The sequence below is a fragment of the Rhinoraja longicauda genome, chromosome 8, assembly GCF_053455715.1.
Source record: "Rhinoraja longicauda isolate Sanriku21f chromosome 8, sRhiLon1.1, whole genome shotgun sequence".
In the NCBI taxonomy this organism is placed as follows: Eukaryota; Metazoa; Chordata; class Chondrichthyes; order Rajiformes; family Arhynchobatidae; genus Rhinoraja; species Rhinoraja longicauda.
In genome coordinates this window covers 35,101,032-35,115,679 of record NC_135960.1, presented here as the reverse complement: position 1 = coordinate 35,115,679, position 14,648 = coordinate 35,101,032, and the positions used below count along the sequence as shown (strand labels likewise).

The 14,648-nt window shown below is 38.4% G+C and overlaps 1 protein-coding gene across 3 annotated transcripts in view; it reads right to left on the bottom strand.

Moving 5' to 3' along the window:
* Window positions 1–14,648, bottom strand: part of nbeal1 (neurobeachin-like 1) — a 184,914-nt gene that overhangs the window by 62,467 nt on the left and 107,799 nt on the right. For 2 of the 3 annotated variants that reach the window (XM_078403600.1, XM_078403602.1), the window contains 9 exons: window positions 13,818–13,995; window positions 12,212–12,345; window positions 9,561–9,720; window positions 7,682–7,784; window positions 7,386–7,542; window positions 5,795–5,953; window positions 5,512–5,671; window positions 3,061–3,149; window positions 508–1,164 (listed from right to left, as the gene is read on the bottom strand). In XM_078403600.1, the coding sequence (XP_078259726.1) occupies window positions 508–1,164; window positions 3,061–3,149; window positions 5,512–5,671; window positions 5,795–5,953; window positions 7,386–7,542; window positions 7,682–7,784; window positions 9,561–9,720; window positions 12,212–12,345; window positions 13,818–13,995 (1,797 nt within the window). The remainder of the gene's footprint in view (window positions 1–507; window positions 1,165–3,060; window positions 3,150–5,511; window positions 5,672–5,794; window positions 5,954–7,385; window positions 7,543–7,681; window positions 7,785–9,560; window positions 9,721–12,211; window positions 12,346–13,817; window positions 13,996–14,648) is intronic. The other variant, XM_078403601.1, reaches the window with a different exon arrangement.

Here is a 14,648-nt window from a genome sequence, read left to right as displayed (position 1 = left end):
TGAAATAGAAGACAGTCTGAAATTATTACTGGTTATCTGAAATTGTCGACTCTGGAAGCCTGCATGGTGCCAAATCAGAAGGTCTGGTGTTATTTGAGCTCCTATTCTGCTCTACTGGGTCGGTGTACATTTCAATACATAGGCATTGTAAAGCTAGAATCCAGCAGTGCTATATTCATTCAATGTTACATTTGAATAAACTGTTACACAATAACAACTTCAGAGTCAATCAAATCTTTTTTGTTGCTGAAGTTAGTTCCTAAAAGTTTGATAAATAGACATACTTCAGGCAACTTATAACTGGTCGAGACATCAAAACCAAAGTTGTATTTTACCTGCAACTCGCTTTAAGAGACATTCTCAAACAAAACAATCAAATGAAACACATGTCACAACTCCTAGTCAATGATTAACACACTAAAACATAGATGCCATATGATTAATTACAAAGGTCATTTTTTAAAACAGAACTGTCTAAGATGAGACACAAATCATTTAACAAATTACCTCTACATTTCCAAAGACTTCATAGACCGAAGCATCATCCATGTAATTAGACTCATCAGTGTTGCTAGATTCCTTATCAAACTGTGCATCAGAGAAGTGTTTGGGCATTTCCAGTGGTGATGGGGTACTGGCAACGCTACCTGGTGTTTGGCTTTCATAGTCACCCATTTCAAAGGAAGCTGTGCTCGACAAGTCTAATGTTAGACTTCGCCCCTTCGGGAGCCAGTTTCCAGACTCGTCCTGATTCTCCACCAAGCTTTCTGTGAAAGTGCTCTCATGCGAGGCCCTGCCATCTAAAAGTCTCTCAGATGAGTGACTTGAGTCAGTATATCTTTCAAACATTTCATCAAAACTTTGGTTATCAAAGAACTTAGTGAAGGAGGCATTGTCCGTTGTATCACCATCTGGCAAATTATAGTCCCGCGTATGTGGTTCTTCATTAGTGCTCTTCCACGGCTCTACTCCATGTCTCATCTCATGCTGTGGATCTGCTTGTTTACCAAAGTCCAAACTGTTGTTGTTCATACATTCCACACCTGCAATATCCTTGCTCTCTGAATTCTCCTTCAAAAATAACCTCACAAAGGTTTCTTGCCAACTGATCTGCTTTGCTATCTGCTGGGCTGCATCCTGCCGGGACTGCAAGTGACGATAAATCTAAAGCAACGAGGGGAGAAAAGAAAGAATACACAACATTCACTGATTAAAAATGTTACGATTAGGGCAATGGTTATTCACAGCTACTTCTGGAGAAATAGTTTAATATTATAAGAAACAAAATGCTGGAGGAACTTAGTGGGCCAGTTAACTCAGAGTTCTTCCAGTAGTTTGTATTTTTGCTCAATTTTAGCATCTGCTGTCCCTCCCTCATGTCTCCATCTTGATATTATATAATTTCTACTTATTTTCTCTCTCAATCATTAAGTACACTATTTACCCAATCAATTATAAACAAAGCCATCAATTAAACATCAATAACTTAATTAACACTTTAAAATACATCCTAAACATGTCAAGAATGAGCACTGGTAAAAATATGAATAAATCCTTGCATACTATAATGTTGTTTGGATTTTTACTGCTAACAATTCAATTCTGATCATATTAGTGACCAATGCTGAGGTAGATAGCAGAATAAGGCGAGTTGTGTTTGTAGCTGTTGTAGAGGTGACAAGGTCTGGAGATAAGAGTAGTTTTGTCACTCCCATTGTCTATTGAGATCAGGATGCTGAAATTAAAGTTGTATTTTCTTTCTTTCTCTCCTTTGTGATAGATAAAAGGTTACTACATATCTAACCTTCATCAGTTTGGAACTTCAAGAATTCTTACATTGACAGAAACCATTTTCAGTCCTTTTGGCATCAACTTTCAGTACATACAGACTGGAGGAACAGCACCTCATAGCTTACAACCCAACGGGTATGAACACAATTCTCCAATTTTAGGTAACACCACACTATCCTACATATCCCTCCCTCTATTCCCTGTGCCCCACACGGGAGCACACCCATTTCTCCCCCTCCCGTTCCCTTGTACCTATATCCCTTCCTCCGACTTCACATTCCATTCCTCTTATCTCCTTCATTATCCCCTTTTTTATCGAATCATCTCTAGCCTTTGTCCAACTATCTGCCAACCAAACTCTCCTCACATGTATCCACCTATCACTAGCCAAGCTTTGTCCCACCAGCTTTTCCAACTTACTTCCCCCTCACTACAATCAGTCTGAAGGATCTCAACCTGAAATTGTGCCTATCCTGGTCCTTCAGAGATGCTGCCTAGCCCGCTGAATTACTCCAGCACTTTTTTTCCCAGTACATACTACTCTTTCAGCTTTAGACACAAAATGCTGGAATAACTCAGCGGGACATGCAGCATCTCAGGAGAGAAGGAATGGGTGAGTTCAGTCTGAAGAAGGGTCTCGACCCAAAACGTCACCCATTCCTTCTCTCCAGAGATGCTGCCTGTCCCACCCGCTGAGTTACTCCAACATTTTGTATCTACCTTCGATTTAAACCAGCATCTGCAGTTCTTTCCTACACACTCCTTCAGCTTTGTTCCTTTTAAGTTGTCTCATTAATGCACAGTATCAGTTACTTGGCTTATCCAAATATAATGCAATTCAATTTCCGGGAAACACAATTTGTTAACACACAAGTCTATGCATATAGAATGTAGGATGCATTATTTTGAAATGAGGATGGAATGTCCAAAGGGAATGATTTCATTAAAATATCAACTGAGCCGGACTGACTCTCTCCTGCTATTATGTGAAATAAATGCAAGTTCTTACTTTTTTTCTCCATTCAGTGATGGAAAGGTGGTAAATCTGTGGAATTCTTTGCCACAGAAGGCTGTAGAGGCCAAGTCAATAGATATTTTTAATACAGAGATAGATAGATTCTTGATTAGTACAGGTGTCAGGGGTTATGGGGAGAAGGCAAGAGAGTTAGGAGGGAGAGACAAATCAGGCTTATCACATGACCATATGAAGTGGTTATTTTTAATTGAATTCAAAAGAAATCTGATGTACAACCAAGTAGGAAGACTGACCTTTCTGCAAACAGCAAGTCTCACGTTAATTCTTGCTTTATGTACTAGATGAACCACAGCCATCAAGTCCTTATAATTCACCACAGAATCTATACGAGGTGAAACAAGAAAATATAACACACTATTGTATTGCATTAGTTTTTATTTTGTCTCCAATGAGAAAAAAAAGTCATTATCTAAATGTAACATTTATTTATAAATATTTGGTTATAGAAGAACATGTTTCTCAGAAGATAAAGAAATAAATCATGAAAATGCCTTAAAGATTTGACCAGTTTCTCACCAACTATGGCAGTCCTGGGTTACAAAGGGATCAGGGGGTATGGAGAGAAGGCAGGTACAGGTTACTGAGCTGGATGATCAGCCATGATCACATTGAATGGCGGCGCAGGCTCGAAGGGCCGAATGGCCTACTCCTGCACCTATTTTCGATGTTTTTATGTTTCTATATAGGTGTGAAATCAAGAAACCAGATAAGGCGCTGACCCTCATTATCAAGACTACTATTTCCAGAAGAGAAGATAAAGAATACAGATCTGATTGCATTAATAGAAATGCGTCCAAAAGGAAAGATAACAAATAAAAATCTGATTGCGTGAATAGAAATGCATACATTTCACTGGGTGTGAAGGTACTGTGATCAGTAATGTATGAAGCACTAAAGAACATGGAAACCCAATGCATTAATGATTCATACCCACATTTACTGACTGTTTGGAGCAGGTACATGCAACCCATGGTTATTAGAAAATTATGGATGCTCACTGGGAAAATACTCAAAGTTACAACTTCATTTATCAGATCAAGAGTTGGCATTACAATCCGCAAGAGCATTATCTTGGAGTCAGTAAGTTGTATGGAACAGAAACGGGCCGTTCGGCCCACCATGTCCCTCTCACCTTAAACTATGCCCTCTTGTTCTCGGTTCCCCTATCCTGGGAAAAAGTGTGCACAAGCATCCTATCTATTCCCCTCAAGGTTTATACAGCTCCACAAGATCATCCCTCAAGCTCCTGTACTCCAAGGATAAAGTCTGAGCCTGCCCAATCCCTCCCTATAGCTCAGGCCTTTGGGTCCTGGCAACATGATTGCATTCATGTATAATATTATCTGATTTGATTGGATAGCAAGCAAACAAAAACTTTTCACTAATTCTTGGTACACATGACAATAATAAACCGAAGCAGACACATCCTACTAAATCTTCTGTGCCCTTTCCAGCTTAATGGCATTTTTCCATAGCGAGGCGACCAAAACTGCACAATATTCCAAGTGCAGCCTCTCCAGTGTCTTGTACAGCTGTAACAATGGCTCCCAACTTCTATACTAAATTCCCTGACTGATGAAAGTCAGCATGCTTTTTTTACCACCCAATCTATCTGTGATGCCACCCTTCAGAGATCTATTTTGTACCCCTACATTCCTCTGCTCTACAACACTCCCCAGAGCCTACATTCACCACGAAGGTCTTGCCTTGGTCTGGCTTCCCAAAATGCAATACCTCACACTTATCTGCATTAAACTCCATTATCCATTCCTCACCCCCACTTGTCCAGCTAATCAAATTCCTGATGAAATTGTTGATAACCACCTATTTTTGTGTCATCTGCAAACTTACCAATTGTACATTCTCAGACTAATTGTTCACATAGATGACAAATAGCTATGGGCCCAGCACTGATAACCTGAGGCACAGCAATAGTCACAGGCCTCCAGTCTGAAAAAAACCTTCCACCATCACTCTCAGCTTCCCATCATGACGCCAATTCTGTATCCAGCTCTCTATGGATCACATGCTTCTCTAGCTAGCTCTCTATGGATCACATGCGTTTTTACTTTCAGTACAGTCTACCATGTGGAACCTTATTAAAGACCTTAATGAAGTGCATATAGACGATAGCCTATAGTTACTTTTTCAAAAAATTCAATTTCATGCAACACGTTCTCCCATATACAAAACTATGCTGACTATGCCTAATCAGTCCCCATCTCTCTAAATCCATGTATATCTTATTCTTCGGAATCTTCTTTAGTCGCAGCAGAGGAATCTAGGGGTACAAGATAGATCCCTGAAGGGTGGCATCACAGATAGATTGGGTGGTAAAAAAAACTTTTGGCATGCTGACCTTCATCAGTCAGGCACGGTAGCACAGCTGTGGAGTTGCTGCCTTACAGTGCCAGAGACCCAGGTTCGAGTCTGACTACAGGTGCTTGTCTGTACGGAGTTTTTATGTTCTCCCCGTGACCTGCGTGGGTTTTCTCTGGGATCTTCGGTATCCTCCCACACTCCAAAGACGTACAGGTTTGTAGGTTAATTGGCTTGGTATAAATGTAAAATTGTCCCTTGTGTGTGTAGGATGGTGTTAATGTGCAGGGATCGCTGGTTGGTGCGGACTCAGTGGGCCGAAGGGCCTGTTCCCGTGCTGTATCTCTTAACTAAACTAAACTTACCTGCTTCTAGCACTTGGTGCAAGAGATTCTTGACCAGAGGGACAGTAACAATGACTTCATTCAGCAGCATGACAAGTCCCGAATAGCCAACATCTCTCAGTCTGATGCGCTGCTTATTCCGTTCGTAGACTTTATCATACTTTAACATCCTCTCAAATATCTATGAGGTATAGAACATAAGTACAAAAGTCAAAGTACAGCAAGTCAAAATCATACAGCACACATACTGGACCTCAACAGTTATGGGTCAACCAGCACTGCATGCAAGTTACACACACGATACCTTAAAAACAAGCTCCCGTAGTTTGTCAGAATACTTGTTGTTCAGCAGTAGTGTGTAGAGAATGTCAGCATGCCCCGGTTCAAAGAGCAGCAGATACAATTGATCCCGAGCAGAACTTGTCTGAAGAAGATTCAGCAGGACTTCCAATATCCCAGTGAGCTACAAAATGGGCCCAAAAATGAAAAAAGGATTATGAATTAGGTGCCAGCCAATAATCCAATTCCATTTGTAAGAGCACTGACTGGTCACTTCAATATTTTCCTCACTGCATTTCAGGAGTAAATCGTGCATGACATATGTCCAGGCTATTTTACACTTTAAGATTAATATGAATATTGCTGCACAAACTTATACACTATTATTTCTATGTAAATTAGTTTATCCATAGTCATAGAGTGATATCGTGTGGAAACAGGCCCTTCTGCCCAACTTGCCCACACCGGCCAACATGTCCCAGCTACACTAGTCCCACCTGCCCTTGATTGGTCCATATCCCTGCAAACCTGTCCTATCCATGTACCTGTCTGTCTGTTTCTTAAATGTTGGCAAATTCCCTGCCTCAACTACCTCCTTTGGCTGCTTGTTCCATACACCCACCACCCTTTATGTGAAAAAGTTACCCCCCAGATTCCCATTAAACAAATATTTCCATTGAGATAATATCTTTCACCAGTGGCTTATTTTCATGCATAGTTGTTGTAATGATGAAAGAATGTACAAAGCAAGATCCATTAGTATTACAAGCCATTTGTTTTAGATACTAGCCGATTGATAAAAAAATAGCAAGAATGCTACTACATTTCTTCTCTTTCAATTTTGCTGTGGGATCTTCCACATTAGGCGCAGGTAAGGTTCATATTGTTTCATCTTCCAAGGACATTTCAACAGAGTTGCATTCTTTGAAGACTAATTTATCTCTAAATATCTGGCCTCCACAACCATTTCCAGATATTCACCACCCTCAGAGTTCTTATGTACTCTAGTTTTAACAGATCACTTCATCATTTTATAACTATGACCCCTCGTTTGAGACATCCTACACTGCTGGAACCAACTCAATATTTACTCCATCATACCTCGCAGAATCTCATATGCTTCAATGAGCTCACTGCTTATTCTTCTGAACTAACAATACAGATCTAATGTTTTATACGTTTGTTACAGGATAACCCTCACACCCCAGGAATTAGCCAAGTGAATCGCTTCTGGATTCTTTTGTTAATATATCCTATCGAACAGTGATCTGAAATGCAACGCCTTGAACTATGATGGCACCAGATTTGATAGTAACTTACAAAATCGAGTTGGATAAACAGTGAGAACTGCTGTTGGACCTATCAATGTAGTTGATTCTTAACCTCACTTCAGTGGCACTGTCAGAAACATTTGTATCCCATAATTGGAACAAAAATGAGAAAATAATTGTACAAGGGCCTAATGGTTCACTTCATGCTGTAAGACTCTATTATTTGTGGATTTGAATAAATGGTTCCATGCAAGGAAAGCAGCAGCAGTTATCTAAAACTTTTAGGAAATGAAATATGACACTCACGACTGAGTAGTATAGGGATGGTGCACAATGCTATTTTACCTGTTCTTCATCATTGACAGCAGCAATGTATCCCATGATGCTCTGCACCTCTTCCTGGGCGACCCCTTTGCTGATGAAGTACTTAATTAGTCCGTAAAGTGAAGCTCGAATTGTTTTCATATCATCCATAGACAAATCACTGTCTTGATTTGAACTGCTTGAGCAGGGCAAACGGAAGAACAAGGTATGAGTGAGTAGATGCTTTGTATATACAAACTGCATAACTACTCAAAGGATGAATGACATGTGTGCCAAATGACAATTATGAGTAAAATTATAAATAGAGAAGATCATACCTGTAAAACATACGGATCATATCAAGCAAAAACTGCACCCCATATTTCTTCCTAAAGAGCTTTCGATTGTCCTTGATGATAGTGGATAAGTACTGAATGTGACCTGAAATAGAACACTCTTATTGCTTTCTGACAAGATCAATGAAATGATGCCGCAGGATACCATGACAATAAGGAGGTCACACAGTTCAATTTGCTTTATGGAAATCGCCATCTAGGGACCTATAATTGGCATAACCCTTGTTAGTCATTTAGTCAATATTGTAAATAAGAATGGTGCAACCCTTGCCAATGGTATGGTAAGATGACTCCTGGAATGAATGGTGTAAGGAATGCATCTTCAAATTATTTTTAGATATTTAGCACTTGGCTAAAACAGCAATCAGTGAAAACCAAGGAGAAACTACGAGTCACACCTTAAGGTATTTTTCTGTATTTTCCTGCTTTACAATAGACTTGTTGAGTTTTGACAATGTACTCAATCAGAGAAGTTAACTATCAATGAAGCCAGACCAAGAAGAGGAGAAATGTTCTCACTTGGTACATGATCCGAAATGCTCTGCCTGTAAGAGTGGTTGAAGTTATTTCACCAGGCACTTTCAAAAGAAGGTGGATCTTGCGTGGAAAGGGAACTGCCTGTAGTGTTCTGGAAAGAGTGCAAGAAAATGTGACTACTTTAAGGGATCTTTGGCACAGTGGATTGAGTAATGATTCTGTAGAACATTATGGAACAAACCAGAGATAAATTATCTTTCATTCTGAGTGAGAATGGTCCAATTCCAACTTTGGACGAGCAGGATGAAATTTTCCATTGTTACCAGTCAAACTCAACATACCTCAGCAAACAACAACTTTGGTCAAATTAAATAGTCTCATACTTTAGATTCCTCCCATACTAACTACAGGAGATCCTTAAGCTTGGTGCACAGAGACGTTTGCTGATGGATTTTTCTGAATTATGGCAAAAAGGCAGCATGCTCCCCAAATGCACGACCTACACGTATTTAAATCATAATTCAGAACCGGAGGGTATAGACATACCATAAAATGCTTTACATTATCATTTGAATTGTACATTAAATATATTTCCATAGATTCCTTTTATATTCAAACACATGAAATGGCAGAAAATAGGAGTAGATGACACCTAGTAGAGTAGGAGAAGTAGCCCTGCAAATGTGCCCCTCCTTAGAATATGATCATGGCTGAACTGTACTGACCTCAACTCTTCTGTGCAGTTCCACATAATCCTCAATTCCTCAATCTGTGTAATATTTATCTATCTCCACCTTAAATACTTATAACGATTTGGCCTTCGATTCACTTCCCTCCAAGAAGACATTTTCACACACCTGTTTTTAATGATTGACCCCTTATAACTATGTTTTCCCTTGTTCAAGACTCTTCTAAATGCAGATTGTATCTATAATATTAAGTACCACAAAGCTGCATTTGAATAGTATGCAACCCCTTTTGAACCCAAATCTGAATTTTCAGATCCATTTTGGAAACGTGAGTGCCCCTCAAAGACATTCCAATGCACCCCTCAGCGAATGTTCCATTGTTGCAGATGTTGCCTTTTGGATGAGGCAATCTGAGCTGGATGTAAAAAAATTGATGGCAGTGTTTTGAAGAGGAGCAGCAGTCATCCACAACACACTGACTGATATTTATTATTATTTTACTAAAACTACAAAACAAAAAAAATCTGTTCATCATCCGGTTTGAGATCTCACTCAAAAATTGGTTGTTAGTTATCCTGCATTTTAGCAGTTAACATTGCAATAGTACTTGATTAGGGGCAACACAATTTGGGGCATCAGTCATGATTTTCTCTATGTGAAATAGCTTGCATCCAGTATGATGGAGATGTACTTGCCTATTCGAAATGGGAAGTCTCCATGGCTCCAGATTCGAAAGTCAAAGAGCAGATACTGATACATCTGATGCAGTAGCTGTGCATTTTTTTCTGCGTTTGCTTGTTCAATTAGCAACTGCACAGCCACCAACATATTCACATCCACGAAACTATTTGGCATCTATCAAACAGGATAGTTAAAAGTTTTCAGCTTGATCTCAAATGTAATATCGTATAATGAGGCAGATTAACATGCTACACAAGAACATAGTACAGACCAGAAAATAGAATAAAATAATACTATTAAAAAGAGCAATTTGCCATTAGATCTGTTCTTGATAACAGCAGACAGGTTTGATAGACCATCTGATCGATTCCTTTCCATTAATTTTGTGTAATTGTATATTTAGTAGCTTGGAGGTTAGCTTCAGGTAGTAAGAAGAATCAGACCAAGATGAGTAGCTCAAAATAGAGACTATGTCAAAAATGTGCATCAATAACATTCCAGGTCAAGATGACTGTGAATCTGGATCATATCTTTAGAGCAGCCTGTTTAAATACATGGCTGCATCTTTTGGTACAACCCTTGCTAGCAATTTGAATAATGAAGTACAGCCAAACACTATTTTTAAACTATATTCAAGATTAAACGAATACATTTCCTGAAGCAATATTTAATTTGAGAACATCTTAAAACAAAAACATCGGACCAGATCTTTATCTTTTTAAACTCAATCCAGGGACAAAACACACCTACACCCCATGCTCCCTGAAAAACGCCCAACTCATCAAGAAAATGATCTGAAAGCTTAACTGTAGGACGATCATTCTGGAACAGAAGCAGTTGCATCCAGAATGGCTGCCACTAAACAATGTTGATTCTTTTTTACTGGCTGCTAAATGTTGGAAATTCCAAACATATTTTTGAAGCTTTCTGTGGCAAACATCTCTCCTGAGCGGAAGGCACAGGATAAACATTCCAAGAGCACTTTTGTCAGGTGAAATGAAAACTCACAGGTTGGACAAATAAAAGGGTCTCGACCCGAAACGTCATCTATTCCTTCTCTCCAGAGATGTTGCCTGTCCCGCTGAGTTACTCCAGCATTTTGTGTCTATCTTTGGTATAAACCTGCATCTGCAGTTCCTTCCTACACAATACTTTGGAAAGCATTGTTGTACCTTAGGGAATGCACTATAGTTATCTAGATTAAGGGACTGACTGGATAGATATATAAATTAATCTATATAGGATACGATGAAAAGGACAATAAATACAGGAATCACAAATAAATCCAACAGGAAATTCATAAACTTTTTAACCCAAGTAATGGGTAAACCGAGGGTGTTGATAGCACTGGGAATATTTAAGACCAGCAGGACTGACCTACCCAAGGAACAGGTAGATAAATACATGAGAAAAAGGAGTAGAAGGATATGTTGACAGCGTTCGGTGAAAGGAGCTGGAATAAAATTGGCACTGATCGGCTGAACCAACATTATATAATTCGAAATAATTTCAGGTCTAGTTTCCAATTATAATGGGTACCCAGTGTTCCCACATCTGAGCAGATGGCAGCCAGTTTTTTTCAGTGCCTTACAAGACAGGAAACAGTTGCATTTCAATAAAAAAAGATGAAATACCAATGAGTCACTAAGAGAATGGGAGAACAAGTTGAACCAGATGAATAACATACTCCATGTCCCATGATTCAAGTGTCGCTCTTTTATCTACTTTAAATGGATATATTGTTTTTGATTGATGTTATCATCTATCATTCCAGATTCAACTTACCTGGTGGTTTCAAATATGGTTAATTTAACCTTCCCAAGAGATTCAATTTAATGAAGCATTCTCAAATAAACTTTGCACAACTTCCTTAGAGTCACAGGGTTATGGAGCATAGAAACAGGCTCTTCAGCCCAACGCAAAATAACAATCAAGATGCCTATCCGAGCAATGTTAGACCGCACTCGGTTTGTAAAGGCAAACACCACATCTTCCAACACATAGCAAAATGAACGTTTATTTTCACTGGCTACTATGCTAACTCTTTAAATGTGCTGTGCTCAAGTGAAAGGAAATTCTTCATATGTTTTGGGACATTTGCTAAATGGAAATTAAGGATTATGTGTGCGCTGTCCTCGCAAGAACCTGCATTTGTGGAATTTTCTGCAACAAAGTGGTAAAACAGGAACCAGGGTAAATCTTTCTCCTGACTAACAAACAATAAAGCTGACCATTCCCATGACATGCAAGACAGCAAGACACTGACACTTCAACTTCACTACAATATATAATCCAAGTGCAGGAATAAGCAACCTGGTCTCAAGTATGCACCAACATTCAATTTAATCAACCAAAATGAAATTTGACCTCAGCAGCTGCTTCCTGGACAAATCCCATTGATGTTAAGTTAGAGATACTAAATGTCAACATTAGTGGCGATGAAACAATTATACCTTGAATGGGAGCCACCATGAACCCAGTGGAAATTATTCTGATAGAATACACATTGGTGGAACACGTTGGGCACATTCAACTTTCAAATTTTACCAATATCATGATATTTTTAACATAAATCAATAATTGTATCAATGCCAAAATGAAAGACATTCTATGACTGAATTCAGTGAGTGGCCTCCTGTGGGGGCATAGAAAAAAGACTCCCTACCTTTTGCAACAAGGCACCTAAAGTGGCTACTCCATGGGAATGAAGCATGTTCTCCTGATTGATTGGATGTCTTCGTATGAAATGTTTTATTGTCAAGAGAAAAGTAGCCACAGGGTTCTTCTCCAGCCTGGCCTCTAAATTACAGACAGGTATATAAACACATGAACAATCACAGCAATATTTATTTTGCATGGAAACTTTGCTAAAATGCAAGACAAAGACATGATCCAGTGCATCTGAATTTTAATTTTTAAATTACGACTTTTCGGTGTTTAAACAATCCATATTGTTCCATCAATCAACTATACCAAAAAATAAATCAGTAATTCATCTTTATCGAACATTCATCGTTATCGAACATACATTATAAATACAGCATTGGGGAGCTAAATAACTATTTATACAGACACTCAAAAACAACAGCTACATCAAAAGCCCATCTCGTGGTTCCCATTGTCCATAATGTTACACCATACTGCTGACACACCTTCACCTTAAGTTTGTCAGCATTCACTGCTTAAAAGAAAAACTGATCTGAAAAAATAATAAGCCAAACCATTCAGGTTGCCCAATGTATTGCTAAATTTCAGATTTATTGAGAATCCCTTTGAAATGAACTGTTCAAATATAATTGTTCAAAAACATGAGAAATGTGAAATTAAGTAAACAGTAAATAAATTCCTTCCAACTTCAAGAGTAAAAAATGTTTTCATATTAATAACTGGAAATAATATTCCAAGCTTGAAGAATTTTGGTGGTTCTTTTAGACTTGCAAACTGGAAAGGTTTTTTTGCATCTTTATATTAAAATAGGCCAAAATCCTGTAACCAAGACAGACATGTTGAACTTACTGATTTATATTGCTCCTTTGCTCCCATACAATCTATGCAGCGAGTTAAGCACATGCAAAAGGTAGACAATAAACAAATAACAAAGCAGTTATAAAACATTGAAATTCCTGCACTGCATAATGAATCAAAAATATTTAAAGACCAATACAATTCTCTCAAGGACATTCCTCCTTTACTCGGTGCCTGTGCAAGGCATAAATCAATAGGGTCAAAGTGCTGGAGATACTCAACAGGTCAGGCAGCATTTCTGGAGGACATGGGTATATGACTTTTTGGGTCAGGACCCTTCTTTCAACAGATCTGTCCGATAAAAGGTTCTGGCCCGAAACATTAGTTATCTATATTCTCCTACACTATCTATATATGCAGCGTCACTCCAGCACTTTGTCTTTTTTTGTAAATCAAAATCTACAGTGCCTTGTATCTTCATAAACCAAAAGGGTCCAGGTTAATGGAAAGCACTAGCAATTTGGAAATCAACGTTGAATGAAATAATCAATATATTAACAAAAACAAGACACCTCAAAAGAAAATTATTTCTTTAGAAATTGGAACAGTAGTTTTTGCTTCTCTTTGTGTCTTCATATAATCAACTGGTAAAATAGGATTTTGAGTGATTAGATGAATTATATACAAATAAATACAATGCCAAAAATTAGATAACAATTTGGTAGCAGCAACATTTTTATCCCGAGTACGTGATAAAGTGCAATACTAATATTATAACACGTTCAATGTAATTATCATTGTCTCACCAGAAGCCCTTGTTGAAGGAACCACCACCCAATCACCTTCAGTAGGGGACGGTGCTTCAGGAGTCATTAAATCAGTGGCCACATGATAATTTTTCACACACTCCTGACTGCCAAGATTGCTCATTTGCTCCAGCAGTGGGAATAGAACATTGAGCCCACCGATGCAATTGATCATATCCTGGTAAGAAAGTTAAGCATGAAGAACTGCTATTAATGCATTGAGCAATATTTAAAATGCATGGTGATACAAATTCAATTGAATCTAAATTTCAATATATTTTGCCAACCCTGGCAGTTATGCATTTGCCCCACGCCAACAGTTCTAAATCGAGTTCCCTCAATGCTGAGTTTCACTGGTGCTTTCATTTAATAGACTAAGTGATAGAGAGAATGCTATTTGGATAGAGAGAATGATATTATGGGAGGTGAAAAAGAAATGAGGAAAACCCCAAGTATTCAAATCAATCTTTCTTTTATACCTCTGGTTTGCAAACTAATTGTACATTAGATGATTAGTTAAGCAGGCAACATTTATTTTATAACAGGTAGACTCAATTTATGAAATGGTTTGAATTGTTCACAGTTGAACGTAGTCTTATCATCATATTTTGTCCAAAAATATTGGGTGTCCCAACCAAGTTAAATATAGAGCCTGATAAGTGACATTGATTGCGCCACGTGTACTACATAGGGAAAAGTTTCCAAGTCACTGATTTTTTTAATAAAGTACGAAACTGATAACTGGTAGATTGACCTCTTCCTGTAACTATATGGCTGAAGGAGATGCTAAGCTAAATGCGTTGCATGAGTAGAGTTGGTGGTCTCATGAAC